General features: G+C 42.3%; 1 protein-coding gene across 5 annotated transcripts in view; it reads left to right on the top strand.

Annotated features, from left to right (window-relative positions):
* Positions 1-17421, top strand: part of CREB5 (cAMP responsive element binding protein 5) — a 775500-nt gene that overhangs the window by 613079 nt on the left and 145000 nt on the right. For all 5 annotated transcript variants that reach the window (XM_063921976.1, XM_063921974.1, XM_063921972.1 and 2 more), the window contains one exon: positions 6531-6641. In XM_063921976.1, the coding sequence (XP_063778046.1) occupies positions 6531-6641 (111 nt within the window). The remainder of the gene's footprint in view (positions 1-6530; positions 6642-17421) is intronic.

Genomic DNA, 17421 nt, shown 5'->3' with positions numbered 1-17421 from the left:
AGATTTCCCCATTTTTACCTGTACTTAACATGTGAAAAACCAGCAAGAATTATCAGGTGAAACACTTAACAACCATTTTCTATTTAGACTGCATGATAAGTTAACACCCAATAGGTGGCAGCAAGTGAAATTAATGGACGATATTTGCAATAAGTTAACACTCGTAAAAATTGAACACTTTATCGCCTGTAGTAAATAAGTGAGCAGGTGCTTATTTTATTCATTTCTGAAATGATTTCACAGATTCCTTCCTAACTAGTTATGAAAATTGCCCCTAAGTACCACCACAAAAGAATTCCTGCCTATTGGTATGCAGCCTAAGCCCACCTTCGTATATAGCTGTCTATTTTATTGACTAGCCTGTCAGAGTAGAAATGAGGCATATTGTACGCCACCATAGGTAAGAGACCAGTAGATAGACGGTTAATATAATAATAATCATCGTGTGTGGCTAATCGTCTGAGCTGACAGCACAGTTCTCTATGCCCTGTTCCTAATGGGATGTAGTTAATATCCTGGCAGTTGGGATCCCGGCGGTCAGGATACCGACGCCAGGATCCCGTCCGCCGAGAATGCCGACACTCGTGGGAATAGCCCGCAAGGGGCTTTCTAATGGGTCCTACACACTCGGCGATAATACTGAAAGATATGAACGATCTCGTTAATTAATGAATGAGATACCGTTCATATTTTTCAGTGTGGAGGCACCAGCGATGAACGATGCGCGGCCCCGAGCTAGTTCATCGCTGATGCCCCGTCGCTTGTGCATGCAGGCAAATATGGACGATCTCGTCCATATTTGCCTGCACTGCCATGAAGCCGAATGACGGGGGGAGTGAAGAGACTTCACTCCCCCCGTCACTGACCCCCCACTGCCAGGTTGCCCGTCGGCCGTATCCGCTGTCAGGCAGCTCGGCGGCGGTTCGCAAAGTGTGTAGGGTCCATAACACTCGCCCCTATATATATCGTGTCCTGTATTCATTTTACTGATTTAACACGGAACTGTCCTTTGTCTGGTCAATTTTAAGTAATAACCTTTTGTGGTATAGAAATGATTTTTGGAATGCGACTGGAACTGAGAAACATAACATGTCATGTTCTGAGAGAACCAATTTTCTTTTTTTTTGTTCATCTTCTTCCTCCGTTTCTCTGCTTATTTGCACTTAGAAAAAAAGTCAGGATTGTCTTTTCTAAAAACCACAAAGGAGATCGGCACTAAGATGACCTCTGTTGGGGCTATCAGATTCCACAATGCAGATGTATCTCCCACCAGAGCTGGCTGACATGCCTGAAACAAAAGGCATGACAATTCTCCAACACCCAGATTATGAAATTATGTACCATGACTGCAAAAACCCCACAAATAAAATAGTGAAAGGTTAAGAAGAAGATATACGATAACACAAAGAAGTGGCAGAGTCCTCATCTGTGATTTCTGAGAGCACAAGATAAAAAGGATTGTACATTTACAAGCTTTTAACTTCAAAGTCGTCCACACAGAAGAATGAATTAATTTCACCCTGCCATGTTGTTGCCTATGTTTGATAAATATGGCAACGAAAAATCAGACTACTTGTCACTTCTGCAAGCCAAGGAGACCAGTAATATGATCTCCTCCACTTTCCCTAGAGACTTCCATCTAGTAACATGCTGGCAGCACTTACCCGTCTCTAATGTTCAGATGTATCACAAACCTTCACATTCTGATAACTTTGCAGACAATATACCATTTTCATTCTTGGGAAAATGCCACAAATTTGCATGCTGTTGAAACATAGGCTTTTAAAGCTGAAATATTCAATAATAAATATATATTGTTTATACAGAATGCAAAATTCTCTCCCTGTTTTTAGATTTATTGCCATATCTCAGTTTGACTGCAGCTGTCCGGCTTATCCAACCGTTTCTGGTATCCAGAAACACCCAAAATATATATGTTCTTTCTCTATGGTGCCTATTTGTTAAACTTCTTTTGCGGTAAATCGTGGAGTATCACTGGAGATGCTGTATCAGAGGATACCTAAGGTTGGGGACACACTATGACAACCAGCAATCGGAGCGATGGTCGGGGCAATTTACCTTCTCCCCACACCATGCCATATTGCCGGTACACACTTAGCGACGTAATGAATGACAGAACAACATCTCATTCCGTTCTTCATTAGACTGCCCCGGGTCGCACGCGATATGTTCTGCATGGCCAATCAGAAGATGTTGGAGTATTCAATCACAGGTACACATTAGATGATCAGCACGATTTGTCGTTCTGATATGGAAAATTGTGCTGATATTGTCCAAATGTGTACCCAGTCTTAAAAAAGCCGCCCATAGCTTTCAATTAGGGCTATACAAATGCCTGATTTATTAAGCTCCGAATAGCTTAGCTTGTGCCGATCTTTAGATGGTGTGCATTATAGGCTATATAATAATTTATTTTCTTCCCCTGGCAGCGTATACTTGCACATGTGCTGCACGATGGCTACAACACAGCAGTGGCGTGACAGCAATTATTTTACTATTTAATATTTGGATCAACTGTTCCGACATAAGCAAGCTAAAATAATTTCTTCTTGAGGCAATTACAAAATATATTTAACAGTGAACTGCTGACAATTTTGATAAATATATATCAGAGTATCAAATTCAGGGTGAAAGTGATGGGCATATAGGAGGTCATACCGAGTTGATCGTAGCTGTGCTAAATTTAGCACAGCTACGATCTACTTCCCTGACATGCGAGGGGACACCTAGCACAGGGCTAGCCCGCCCCGCATGTCAGTCCGGCCCCCCCTCGCAGAAGTGCAAAGGCATCGCACAGCGGCGATGCCTTTGCACTTCAAGAGTAGCTCCCGGCCAGCGCAGCCTTAGCGTGCTGGCCGGGAGCTACTCATCGCTCCCTGGCCCGCAGCGGCTGCATGTGACGTCACGCAGCCACTGCGGCCCGACTCCCGTTCTGTCCGGCCACGCCTGCGTTGGCCGGACCAAACGCCGCCGTTCTGCCCCCTCCCGCCCAGCGATCGCCTCTGCCTGTCAATCAGGCAGAGGCGATCGTATCCCTGCTACGGCCTTCGGCCATCTGACATGCGCCGGCGCACTACGGCGCCGGCGCATGCGCAGTAGGGACCCGTTCGCTCTGCTGCGTTAAAACACAGCGAGCGAACGGTCAGAATGACCCCCATTGTTCTTATCTGCCGTCAAATACTATATGTTTAAAGTGTATATTGAACAAAAAAAAATATATATTTTTTTTTTAAAGGCAGCTTTGTCCAAATGAGCTTTCAATCTACTGTAAGTAAAGCACTTGATATATATGGTAGAGAGAGTGGAGAGAGGGACTAGTCTTATGAAAGAGAGGGTCGGGTACTTTCTATGACGAGGTGTATCTTCATGGAACTTTACAAATGTAAATGCTGCAGATTGTCTGATACAGAGGGGCAGAGTGTTCCACAGTTGGGAAGCCGCAGTTTGTGTTAGGAAGTTTGGATATAGGAAGTCATACTATACACTGTACTGTGTTCTTGTTAAGTTGAAATGTGAAGTGTCAGTATAAGATGTGTTAATGTTCCGGCTGACGAAGAGTGTGATTCAAATGTTTCCATCTATAGCTTGTTTAAAATGTGACAGCAAGGGTTCACATTTTTTTGCCCCTTGTCGGAGAGTATTTTTTTATGGAGAACACTACATAAGTAGAATTGACTTCTACAAAATCAAATGGACCATGCCACTCATCCCAAGAGCAAGTGACAGGGACAGATGTGGCCACACACTTGGCTGAGCAACTGACTTACTTCCCATATTACCTGGGCTCGTTAGAGCCATGTTTAGATTTGCCAACATGAATTTATTGTTTCTGATCAGATTATTATCAGGCTTGGTTGACAAGATATTGCTGCACAGATCTGGGGCAAAGAAATCATCTAACGTATATACCCAGGTATTCGCCTCAGCGCTTATGTGTTTAAGAAGTGTTTGTCATTTATACAGGTGCAGCGTTTAGGCTGGAATTCACTGTGAGCTGAGAGCCGGAGTCATCTCTGCCCTGTGCTTCTCCTTTCCTGTTCACCTGGTATCAACTCACAGTGATCTCTGTCCTGCTTTCCTACCACACCTGTTACCCCTCACAGCAGCCTTTATGGGGGGGGATTAAATAGAGATCTGCTGGTAGTGGCCTCCAAGAAAAGCCACTGTATGCTCCTTCCCTATATTGTATCTACAAATGTAGATGCTAAACTCAGTGGCGTAAATTTGTCCCAGTTGTCCAGATGTGAGATAAACATTGGTGCCTCCCCCCCCCTCATATTTAGATAAATATATGTATGTATATATATATGTATGTATGTATGTATGTATGTATGTATGTATGTGTGTGTGTACATGGAGTGTTCTGAAAAAAATGTATATACTTTTTTTCTAAATCACACATTTCATAGCGGTCATACCCATAATTAGAACCCATGACCTGTTACACTTACGGCAGACACTTTACTGATGGAGCTATTTGCTCCTGCATAGGAATATGAAGTTATATGCTATATGAAGTTATGTGTAATTGTCAGAGCAGTAACTTCTTATAGTTAGAATTCTCAGATTTCCTATACAGGAGCAAATAGTTCCATCAGTAAGGTGTCTGCTTCCAGTGTAATAGGTCGTGGGTTCTAATCCAGGGTATGACACATGTGTATCTATAATAAAAAGGGTGTGACTTGTAAGGTGCAGGGACCAGTGAGGAAGTCGTCCACTGAAGAGATAGCAGGGACTATCAATTAACTTAATTGAATGGTGTCACAGAACGGGAGGAGAGGTGCCCCCTTCAGAGCAGGGGCCCTGCGGCAGATGCCTCCGTTGCCTCCCAATGGTTGAATTGTATTGATTCAAATCAATCTAAATCGATGTGTTTCAGGGGCTAAAACACATTTATACCACTTTCACACAGAAAAGTGCAAAAATCCCGGCTTTTACCCGGCATTTCATCCAGCCTATCCCCCCTTTCATATAGGAATGCAAATTACCAGGTGGATCAGTTCTACCCAGTAATTTGCCGATCAACTGGGTATTTCTACTGTGTGAAAGGGTCACCCTGTGTCGCAATTGCCGGGTCTTCGAAGTCCTGGGAATTTTGACCTGGGTTGACCCTTTCACACAGAAAAAGGTCCCTTGTTGGTCTGCAAACTACCAGGTAAAAGTGCTTTACCCGGTAATTTGGTTTGCTTTGTGAAAGTGGTATTACTAACAGATGATGTTTTGTGTTTATTTTTAAATGTTAGTAAAAATGTTTGTTTTAGCCCTGGAACCACAATAGTTACTTCACAGAAAGGGTAGTGGACAAGTGGTGTAGCCTCACACCAGGGGTGGTAGAGGCTAAGAAAGTAGAGCAATTTAAACACTGTTGGGATAGGCATAAGAATATCCTTACAAAGACCTAAGGAACAAATAGGGTTAAAGTTAGCAAAAGGATAACTTTGTAGTCTGTGACAATCGGCCTTTAGTAAATGTGCCCCTAAGGGGTAAATTTACTAAAGCTTCTAAAATAAATAACTAGTGTTGTTGACCATGGCAGCCAATCAGATCCTGTCTATAATTTTATAGAATGCAATAGTGAAATGATATCTAGAATCTGACTGGTTGCTATGGGCAACACCTCCACTTTTTATTTTTAGAAATGTTAATAAATGTACCCCTAATAATGCCTGAGCTGTGATGTTTCCTAACTTTTAGGCAATTGAGTAGACTTTACTAATTTCTCCCATAGCTAGGGTGTACATATACTGGGGTTCACTACGGCTGGCCGGCGGTCGGGCTCCCGGCGCCCAGCATACCGGCGCCGAGAGCCCGACCGCCGGCTGACCGACAGTGTGGCGAGCGCAAATGAGCCCCTTGCGGGCTCGCTGCGCTCGCCACGCTACGCTCGCCACGCTACGGGCACGGTGGCGCGCTACGCGCGCCACACTATTTTATTCTCCCTCTATGGGGGTCGTGGACCCCCACGAGGGAAAATAAGTGTCGGTATGCCGGCGGTCGGGCTCCCGGCGCCGGTATACTGAGCGCCGGGAGCCCGACCGCCGGCATACAGAATGCCACCCCATATACTGTACATCTGGCCCTACAGCCTGAGCTTGAGGCCCATCTCGTCATCAGTAAGATTGTGTTGCCAGATTTGCCATTGTGCCGCCACATACTCTCCTAATCAGTCTTCTTCTTGCTCCCCCTGCACCCTCCGTGTGACCCTCTATGTTTTACATTTGCTGTTGAAAAATGTGTATTGCATATACTGTGCAATATCATTAGCTTCAAAGGATGTAGGAGAATAATTAGTTAGTGACATCTACTTTTTCTTGCGATGCCGGATGCCTAGGATTTGGCAGGCGATAGCTAGTTTACAAAACTGCTGGTGTAAAATGCTCTATGCATTTTTTCATATGTTTTCATTTAAAGGGAAGATAACCTAGTCTGGATAAGCCCCTGTGTACCGCAGGCTGTCTTAATATGGTTACTGTGGGTGTATGTCACAGTGTTTCTCATATCCCACACAGATGGAAAGACAGATGTCAATGAATTCCAATATCATGGGGATGCAGGGTCCCAACCTAAGCAACACTTGTGCTTCACCTCAAGGCCCTCCAATGCATTCAGATGCCAAAATGGTAAGAACACACACAGTTTTCCTTAATATAGATTGAGTCTTCGAACTGTAGACCTGGTTATTTTGTTTACAAATATACCAAATAAGTAATGTATGCTGATCTTGTGTAGCAATCAAGTGTACATGCAAGTGCTTAAGTCTGGCATATCTCACTGATGGGACCTTTAACTGTTCATTGATTTCAACTGTAAATGCGTGTGTGTGTGTGTGTGTGTGTGTGTAATGTGTATGTATATATATATATATATATATATATATATATATATTTATTCGTGTAGCCGGCACTCCCACTTCTCTGCATTCAAGCTGCGGTGCTCAGTCATAATAGTAGTGTGTATATATATATATATATATATATATATATTGGTGTCCACACAGGTGGCGGGCGCACTCTCACAAATGTACTTGAATTCTGTAGTTGATATCAGTTGTTCTTTATTATAGCCTCATGTATCGACGTTTCGACCCTTCCACAGGGTCTTTTTCAAGAAAGGCGATATGATATCTTATTTTTCATTGTGTGCGAAGTTTAAACAATGCCTAAAAAGAATACAAAAATGAAAAAAGACTCAGCCTCCCAGGCCCCTAACGATTGGCAGAAAAACCAATATGAACTTGGCCTCAAATACCATGTTCATATGGTGTATATAGTGTAAGATGGAATTAAATTCAGACAAACAACCACCTGCAACCAAGGTGTCATATATCACCAAACTCGTGTTCAAAAGGCGCCACCTTAATCCCCACACCAAGAGCAATAACACTTATCCACCAAAGATTATCTTATTTCACCCTTTTGTCCACTCAGGGGAACCAACTCGATATATTTCTCATGAATAGTAACACAGGAGGCTCACTTACACATGTTCTTAAAAATGTTCTTAAAAACGGTATCGCAATGTGCATAGCCTGTAGATAGTCAACATTGCATACGATCCTGTTGTCTCTATATAAAACATTAATTAACTGTTAGACAATGAGAAGAAACACTCTCTACCGTTCCAGACAAGATGATATTTATACACACTCTGCCGTTACCTATAGCAATGGCTGTAAAGATATGAGGCATCCTGGGATCATGATGGTCACAGCAGCAACTCAAACAGACCTATTAAAACAAAGTAAATTCTTCTAAGTGCACAGGTCTCACGGCCTCAATCAGCAGTTTCAAACAAACAGAGCTTACCGTGTGTGAAGACCTGCCATGTGGACCCAGGACGCTAGCTCAAACCTGTCTGATCACGGAGGTATTTATACCCCCGAACCGGAAGTGCATCCTGATACGTGAATTGCTCTACGACAAAAAGACCCCAGCTCTAGGTGTAAAAGATCTCTACCTGCTCCACACACATACTCAACACTGACTCTCACACCGGTGTGCACCGATCCCCGCGGGTCTTCTAACCCAAAGTCCGCATCCTTGAACGCGTCTTGCGTTCCACAGCACCGGAAGCAAGACGCTATGCGTTCCAAGGTCCCGGAAGTGAGTGCCGTGTATTTCTAGTGCGGCGGACACTCCTCTATTCTTCGTGCCAGCCCTACTGCACTAGTCAGTGGTGGAGTCGTGCATTACACTCAAAATATCCAAGCAGTCCTCTGTACAAGGCTCATCAGCGAAAGCTCCCCATATATATAGCAACATCTAGATTCGCTTTTAAATAGATACTTCAGGTGTATAGTGCTCAGCCCGCTGAACTGGTGCATAATTAAGTGGCTCAGAATCAGTCCCGATCTTTTAACATCATGACCCCCCATTTAGTCAGGATTAATAATTTTTTAAATAATTTAAATTCATGCCAGCAGGGACCTGGGAGGATGGGCTAACATATATAATACATACAACAAATAACTATATTACAAATAACAAATAACACACATTCTCTATAAAACACCCCGTAGGGGTTGTTTTCATTTAATCCTCGCGGGGACACCGTATCCAAGTGGCTGATCCAGAAGCACTCCCTCTGTTTCAGCCTCTTGGTCCGATCTCCACCAGTAACATTCGGGGGCACCCAGTCTATAATTTTACATTTTAGACTAGCTACCTGATGTCGAGCCTCAATAAAATGTCGAGCCACCGGTTTATCTGATTTGCCGCTATTCAATGCGATATGTATAGATGAACGGTGATTCGCCATTCGGTCCCTAAAGTTGCGGGTTGTTAGCCCAACATAGAATAATCCACAAGGGCATTTTAGGATATAAATGACAAAATCTAATCTGCAATGCAAATGATATTTGAGCTTAATGATAGAACCAGTGTGTGGATGGGAAAATGTCAGGCCCACCATCATTGAACGACAGGTGGTGCAGCTCCCGCAGGAGAAACAACCCGGTTTTTGCTGTAACAACTGAGTGGTAGACATCGGAGCATTAGGATATAGAGTGGGTCTCATAAGCATTTGCTTTAAATTCGGTCCCCTCCGATAAGCTAACATAGGAGTGTTCATACGTGAAAAAGGTAATGCTGGATCGGTACTGACAATTGGCCAGTGTTTCTTAAGTACCTTGTTGAGATGCCCGGAGTGGTTATCATATCGTGTCGCAAAAACTAAACGGTTATCTGATTTATCTTTATTTTTGTGCTGTCTCCCTGCTACAATATCATGGGCTTTGGACAAACAGTGGGACAGTGTTTTATGAGAGTATCCACGTTCTAAGAAACGTTCTTTGACCTCTACAAGTTGGGTTTCAATGTTCTGTTGGTCTGAGTTGATTCTTAACACTCTTAGAAATTGAGACACAGGCAGGTTTTCTTTTAAAGCAGGGGGATGATGACTTGTCGCATGTAGCGTCAAGTTTCTGTCCGTAGGTTTCCTATAAACAGAGGTGACAAAAGAATCCCCAACCTTACTGATGTGTACATCTAGGAAATTGATTTCAGAACTCGAGATACTTGAAGTAAACTTAATTGGGCTGTCCAACAGATTAAGGTTGTGGACCATTGAATGGAAAGATGACTCTGAACCCTGCCATAACAAGAACACATCGTCGATAAATCGACGAAAAAATAAAATTTGATGGCCATATTGTGGAAGAATATGGGTAGTCTCGTACTGAGTCATGTATAAGTTAGCGTATGAGGGGGCCAAGTTCGACCCCATCGCTGTCCCCGCTAATTGTATAAAGTATTTATCTTTATACAAAAAGTGATTCAAGCGTAAAACCATTTCAGTAAGTTCAATGATACATTCAGTGGGTACGACACCTGAGGGATATAATGTCAGTGCTGCTCGCACTGTTTCCAATCCACCATCGTGTGGAATAACTGTATACAATGAATTAACATCCATTGTGGCCAACATGCAAGGCGTCTGTGTACAATCAACTTTTTCCAACTGGGACAGGAAATCACCCGTATCTTTTATATAGCTCGGACTTTTAATCACAATAGGCTGGAGGATGCTATCCACAAATTTAGCCAACGGTTGTAGTAGGGAACCTTCCGCCGCTATAATTGGTCGTCCGGGGGGTTGGATCAAAGTTTTATGCACCTTCGGTAGAGTATATAATATCGGACACCGAGGGTGCTCAACCGTTAAAAAGAAGAATAGATCATCCTCAAACCAGCCATTGTTTCTCCCTCGTCTGAGACACTCATCTATGTTACGTTTAATCCCAGGAACAGGGTTGGAATCAACTTGTTTGTAGGTCTCTGAGTCAGATAACTGGCGCATGATCTCTCGATCATAGTCCTGCCAGTCTTGAATGACCACTGCCCCGCCTTTATCCGCGGGGCGTATGACAATGTTCTGATCAGCTCGCAATTTGGTAAGGGATTTCCTTTCAAGAGGAGATAAGTTATCAAATTGTCTAGGTGGAGAAAAATTGCTGGTATCCCTCTGTACCACCCTCAAAAATGTTTTAATGCTGGCATTTTGTGTAGGTGGATCAAATGTAGAACTTTTTTTAAAGGGGGTTGGCACATTCCTACTGGTTTTATCAGAAAAGAATTCTTTAAGTCGTAATTGCCGACCAAATTTAAATTGGTCAATGCTACTCTCAAAGCGATTGTGATGACACGTGGGGACAAAAGACAAACCATGCGTTAAAAGCGACAAGTCAGCTTCATCTAATTGAGTACTCGATAGATTGAAGACGACATTCATGTCTTTTTTGGCCTTCCTCTTCTTCGAGTACCAACTTCGTCTGGGATGTGGTCTACACTGCCTTTTTTGTTTCCCACCATTGCTGTAGACTCAGGGCCCTGGTCCAAAAAACGTCTCTGTTGGCTACCCTCATTGAGATCAGTGTCGGACGTTGAATTTGAGGAGACGAGCTCCCTGGTGTATCTAGGGGCTCGTCTTCTTCTTGGGAACCTACCCGTTTGATTACTCGGATTTTGGGTGTTACCTAATAGCCATCTGTACACCAAGTGATTTTTATAGTCACTGGTGACGGTGGCTAATTTTTTACGTTTGAAAGAGACGAGGTCTCGGTGATAATTATCGATCTGTGTTTGAAGCTTGTCAATCCATTTTTGGGATTTATCCTCTGTTAATAGAGGTATTGCTGTTATATTGGCAGCTTCAATTTCAATCTTGATGGTTTTTAACTCAAACCCTACTTCCTCTATGACTAAAGCCATGAGATCGAAGGAACATTTGTTGAGGATTCCGCACCACCTACTACAAAATTTAGGATTACTCCTTCCTAATGTAGGTGTATTGGTGGTGCGGAATCCTCTGGGGATCTGTCGTCGTCGATGATATTCCGAAAGAAATTGGCCATGAAGTTTTAAATCAACTTCTTTTTGGCGTTGTTTTATAAGTTTATAGAAAACATCGACTGGTGTGTCTGCTGGCAGGGACTCAAAGTCGATTTTTTCAAAAAGAAACTTTTCCACCTCCTCATCAGTAAATGAGATGGTTCCCTGTTCTGCCAGAGACAATAACCCATCATCTAACAAATATGCTCCTTCTTGTGTCATATTGAGGGAATCAGGTCACTTCTATAGTGGTACTCTGAATATACCAAATCAATCGTATCACCGTCTCTCTAAACTTACATAAAGTATAATGAATAAACAAATAATTAAAGAAATAAATAAACAAAAACAAACACAACTTAGCCCATAGACAGTCAATGATCACATGTATACTAATTAGCGCGGATGGGTATCAGGAAACCAGAGAGAAATCCCCAGCATTATGTACACAAAAGAAGGTCCTGTACTCGCATCCAACTTTTCAGGGTGGGTGCTATCCCAACAGAACAAAGTCCGCTGAATATATTGGTGTCCACACAGGTGGCGGGCGCACTCTCACAAATGTACTTGAATTCTGTAGTTGATATCAGTTGTTCTTTATTATAGCCTCATGTATCGACGTTTCGACCCTTCCACAGGGTCTTTTTCAAGAAAGGCGATATGATATCTTATTTTTCATTGTGTGCGAAGTTTAAACAATGCCTAAAAAGAATACAAAAATGAAAAAAGACTCAGCCTCCCAGGCCCCTAACGATTGGCAGAAAAACCAATATGAACTTGGCCTCAAATACCATGTTCATATGGTGTATATAGTGTAAGATGGAATTAAATTCAGACAAACAACCACCTGCAACCAAGGTGTCATATATCACCAAACTCGTGTTCAAAAGGCGCCACCTTAATCCCCACACCAAGAGCAATAACACTTATCCACCAAAGATTATCTTATTTCACCCTTTTGTCCACTCAGGGGAACCAACTCGATATATTTCTCATGAATAGTAACACAGGAGGCTCACTTACACATGTTCTTAAAAATGTTCTTAAAAACGGTATCGCAATGTGCATAGCCTGTAGATAGTCAACATTGCATACGATCCTGTTGTCTCTATATAAAACATTAATTAACTGTTAGACAATGAGAAGAAACACTCTCTACCGTTCCAGACAAGATGATATTTGTACACACTCTGCCGTTACCTATAGCAATGGCTGTAAAGATATGAGGCATCCTGGGATCATGATGGTCACAGCAGCAACTCAAACAGACCTATTAAAACATAGGCATTGTTTAAACTTCGCACACAATGAAAAATAAGATATCATATCGCCTTTCTTGAAAAAGACCCTGTGGAAGGGTCGAAACGTCGATACATGAGGCTATAATAAAGAACAACTGATATCAACTACAGAATTCAAGTACATTTGTGAGAGTGCGCCCGCCACCTGTGTGGACACCAATATATTCAGCGGACTTTGTTCTGTTGGGATAGCACCCACCCTGAAAAGTTGGATGCGAGTACAGGACCTTCTTTTGTGTATATATATATATATATATATATATATATATATAAAATAGTTTTTTCTATGAGTTAGTCTCATTGACAGACACTTTGACCCTTGACCTGTATCTAATCTGCGTCAACATCCTCAGTGGCCACTTTGGTTTGAGATCCATAATCTAAATCAAATTCATTGCCAATCACTACTGTGGATTGTGTTTTATTCAGTTATAATATCCACGTGAAACTACTATAAGTATAAATGTCTGTGAATATAGTCATATTATTATGAACTCCTATTTATAAATAGCATACATTAGCTCATAACCCATGTCGATGTTATTTTCCGTTATGTAATTGTCCATATGCCTCTAAAATTGTCTTAAGACAGGAAATCAGTTTTTTGTTACATGAAAAAAATCACTTGAAATAATTTCACAAAATACAGAAAACATGGCTAAATACAAAATGTTGAAAAAACGATTCCGTCACATTTGATTTTAATTTTGAGCATTGACACTGTTATGTTTTTGGGGTAGCTTGGAGTGGAGGTTTAGAGTAAACCGAGTAGTTAGTTTCCATGGTTGTATTTGTATACTGAGGAATTGTTGAAAGGTTGTCAGCAGCAATCAGCGCGCGGCAAATAGTTTGGAACGTAAATGTGCAGGTCTTTTGTGTAGAACTCACAATTGTAGCTACTTGGGAAAGATGTCATAAACAGATGTGCATATTATTCGCAGTGTTCTGTTCAGTACGGGCCAGGGAGAAATATTTTTGTATTGTCATAGAAATTATGTGACTGCCTCCAACAGATGTGGTAGTCTAATTGATAAATTATTGTTGTTGTTCCTAATGATTGTAATCGTAGTAATTGAATTTTAAGACATTATTCCAGGTCATCATATTAATGGGATGTTCCACTATGAAATTAATTTAATGCTTTGGTTTTATTAAATACATTTTATTTTTGTTTTCTGGCTTTGTGATGAGCCTGTCAGCCAAATAGATTGTATCGGTATATTAAACAGTTGTATACTAAGGGGCTTATTCAGTTACCCACGAGATTTTCAAAAACCTTGCGCCTCTGGGTCTATCCTGCAGGCACAAGATTTTCTATATTTATTGTTTGTGAAGGTTATTTTCTTCGCAGAGCCCCAGTTGTTGTTGTTTTTTTGCGCAGTTTCTAAGCAAGTCCAATTTTTGTTAGTATTTTAAGGATAAATTATGGGGACTTGCTTCAGAAACCCTTACACCCCCCCTTCCTCCCCAGCCATGACTAATTAAGCAATGGAAAGTATCCAATTAGCATATTTAGTGCAAAATGGCTTACCTTCTGGCAGCCCTGCCCCAGAGGTGTAGCTAGGTGCCATGGTGCCCGGAGCAAGGGTATATTTCTGCGCCCCCTCCCCTGTACTGAATTGGGGGCATGTTACATTTGAAAAGGAAAAACATTGAAAAATCCTAAATTGGTGACAGGGCCGGTTCTAAACCTTGTGGAGCTCAGGGTGAAAGTTTCCTTTGGGCGCCCCTCATGTTTAAAACAGGGACAAAAATATAGGGAGGTTAAGCCACAGTAGAGCCACTTATACATGTTACTCTGCAGCGTCTAATGCAGAGAGAGATACCACAGCAGCCGCTGGGGCAGAGGGAGGTGCTGCAGCATCAATGTAGAGAGAGGAGCTGTAGCAGCTGTGGCAGAGAGGGGTGCTGCAACAGCCAAGGGAGATAGAGGTGCTGAAGCAGCTGATGCAGAGAGAGAGAGGTGCTGAAGCAGCCGGGGCAGAGAGAGGTGCTGCAGCAGCGGGGACTTAAATAGGTGCTGCAGCAGCTGGGACAGAGAGAGGTGCTGCAGTAGCTGGGATAAAGAGATGTGCTGCAGCAGCCTGGGCAGAGAGTGGTGTAGCAGAACAGAAGTAACCTGCTGCATAGCTACGAGCAGACAGTGAGACATATAAAGAGGGCAGCAGAGCTCCGGCATGTGCTGACTGTCAGTGTCTCATGCTGTCTTCTCTGGCCTGTCCTGTTCCCTACCTACAGTATTCTCCAAGTCCGAGTCAGTGTGCACTGCTTCTCCTCCCCCTCCTCTGTGGCGGGCTGTGGTTTTGCAGGCAGAAGGACGGGGTGAGCAGGCTGTGGCGCGCCCTCTAACCTTTCCTGCACCTGGAGCTCGCGCTCCACCAGAGCCATCCTCGCTACACCCCTGCCCGGCCCTCCACCATCGCCGCCCCGACATGCTGCAGTCTTCCTCCGTCTTCTTCCTGAGCACCCAGGACTCTGGTGAGCACTTCTGTGTGTGTATGCTGCTGGTGTGTGTGCGTGCCTGTGAGTGTGCTTCTGGTGTGTGTGTGTATTTGGGGTGCCGCTGGTGCCTGTGAGTGTGTGGGGGGATGCTGCTGGTGTCTCAGTGCGTGGAGTGCTGCTGATGTCTGTGTGTGTGTTTGGGGGGGGGGGGGGGAGGGGGAGGGGGGGTTGCTGCTGATGTTTGTATGTATGTGTGTGTGGTGCTGCTGGTGTTTGTGTGTGTGTGACATGCCACTGGTGTGTGTGCATGTGTGAGGTGCTGCTGATTTCTTTGTGTGTGTGTGGTGCTGTGTGGTGTGATGTTGTGTGTGTGTGGGGGGGGGGGGGTATGCTGCTGATGGTGTGTGCGTGTGTGTGGGGACTATGCCCCTATGCATTGGATACAGTTATTTATGTGGCAGTTTGTGACATATACAAGTATAATGAAAACAGAATGAAGATATAAATACAAGGTTGAAAAGCACGAAAGAAAGCAATGAACTAAAATCTATTTATTTGCTATACATTGCAGATGTAAATCATCGGTACATGGAATGTTCTTTTAAAGTATATTGATGTGTTTGGATCAATCTATGGTGTTGTACTTTAAACTACAACTTACAACCATCCCAACTTCAGCGGGGCAGTCACTGTATCGGGTGAATGCCCCACGATGATGATGCTCATCCTGATTAGCTGGGTTTGGGAAGCTGTTACCTTACACAGTGGAGGAATAAAAAAAAATGAGTTACTCTTGTAAAGGGAAATGCCACGTCCAACAGGTACATATCATGTACACCCTGATGTTACCATAGCCATATTCCTAGTCCTGATTTACATTCATCACAATGTTGGGAGTTATGCTGTGCAAAAATATAATTTGGGTTCTTGAAGTAACCGTTATATAAGATTATATTGTGTATAAACTTAATTATTTTAATAAATCATCCTTCACAAGGTTTTGTTTTGCTTTAGAGTCAAGTACTCTTTTACCTCTGATTTTACAAATTATTCTTAGATCTAGATCCCAATGGATAAACTTTTCCACTAACCACCAAAAGAATCTACCTGTACCTTAAATTCAGTATAATCAGATCCCCCCTGCATATTTTCACGAGACCTTTATGACTTTGTAATTGTGTTTTCAGATTAGTTTTGGATCAAATAATCTGTCAAGGTGAATACTCATGATGCACACCTATGTTTATGCACGTTTAGGTTCCCTGGGAGCTTGTGGCTCAAAAGAGGTGAAGCCAAACAAGTGGAGGTAAAATGGTACACACATTAAGAGTCATTAGTGCTTCTAGTGGTATGTCCAATGTGCACAAGAGTAGTATGTACTGTAGTCATCTACAGTTCAATGTCAAACAATTCTAAATCAACATCAGTTAACTGTATTACTTAAAATCCCAAATGCTGAATATAGGATAAACCTTACTATTAAACAAAGGAATGGCAACTATGGAGGAGGAAAGGGAGGTAGGAGTCATTATTTCACTAGGGTATACCTTCAGGAGGACATCTGTAAAGTACAAAAACAGTCTGAAAAATTGTGCATGGTCATCTTGAGAGGCTAAAGGACTTCAGTATGTATCATTCGGGAGTAGAGGGGAAATGTGATAGATGATTTAACACACAGTATATCAAATGGTTAACCGTCCACATGTACTATGTTAGTATAGGTAGGCTAACTAGTCACAATGTCTCCAAATTGCTATATTACTCTTTTGATTGCCAAGAGGGTTGAAATTAGTGGCCTATATCCACACAGAAGAGTGCTGAACTGCAAATCTATTCCAGTACAGTGTACTTAGCTATTGGTGCATGATGTGTAATACTTACAGAATATTACTTGTCTTCTGATCTCTCAAGGTGGTCATCAACCGATGTAACTGCTCATCTGTAGGGGGCCTGTGAGAATTCTGTACACACATCGGGCCATGTATCAATTCAAAATATATTTACCAAAGATGTGCCCGCACACAGTAATGCTTACTCATAATGCATCCATAGATCTTGCAATAATCACTAGGTGTGTAGCATACTATTTTAATGGAAAGATCTTCATTAAAAAGATTGTACAATATGTGTTGGCAGATAGAACGACTGTACAGTAATTAAGGAATTGCTTTGCTATAGAATGCTCAATATTATAAGTTTATCAGATTGATATTGTTATGAGTGTGCAAAAATCATTGAACAAGATCATTTATTTACATCTCTCATAATGGTGAATCTCTGTGATTTCAAAAGTTAATTTTGTATAAACCCAAGTTTTCCATGTTTCATTA

This window comes from Pseudophryne corroboree, chromosome 5, assembly GCF_028390025.1.
Source record: "Pseudophryne corroboree isolate aPseCor3 chromosome 5, aPseCor3.hap2, whole genome shotgun sequence".
Taxonomy (NCBI): Eukaryota; Metazoa; Chordata; class Amphibia; order Anura; family Myobatrachidae; genus Pseudophryne; species Pseudophryne corroboree.
Note: the sequence above shows the minus strand (reverse complement) of the source record. Positions and strands in the feature narration are given on the sequence as shown.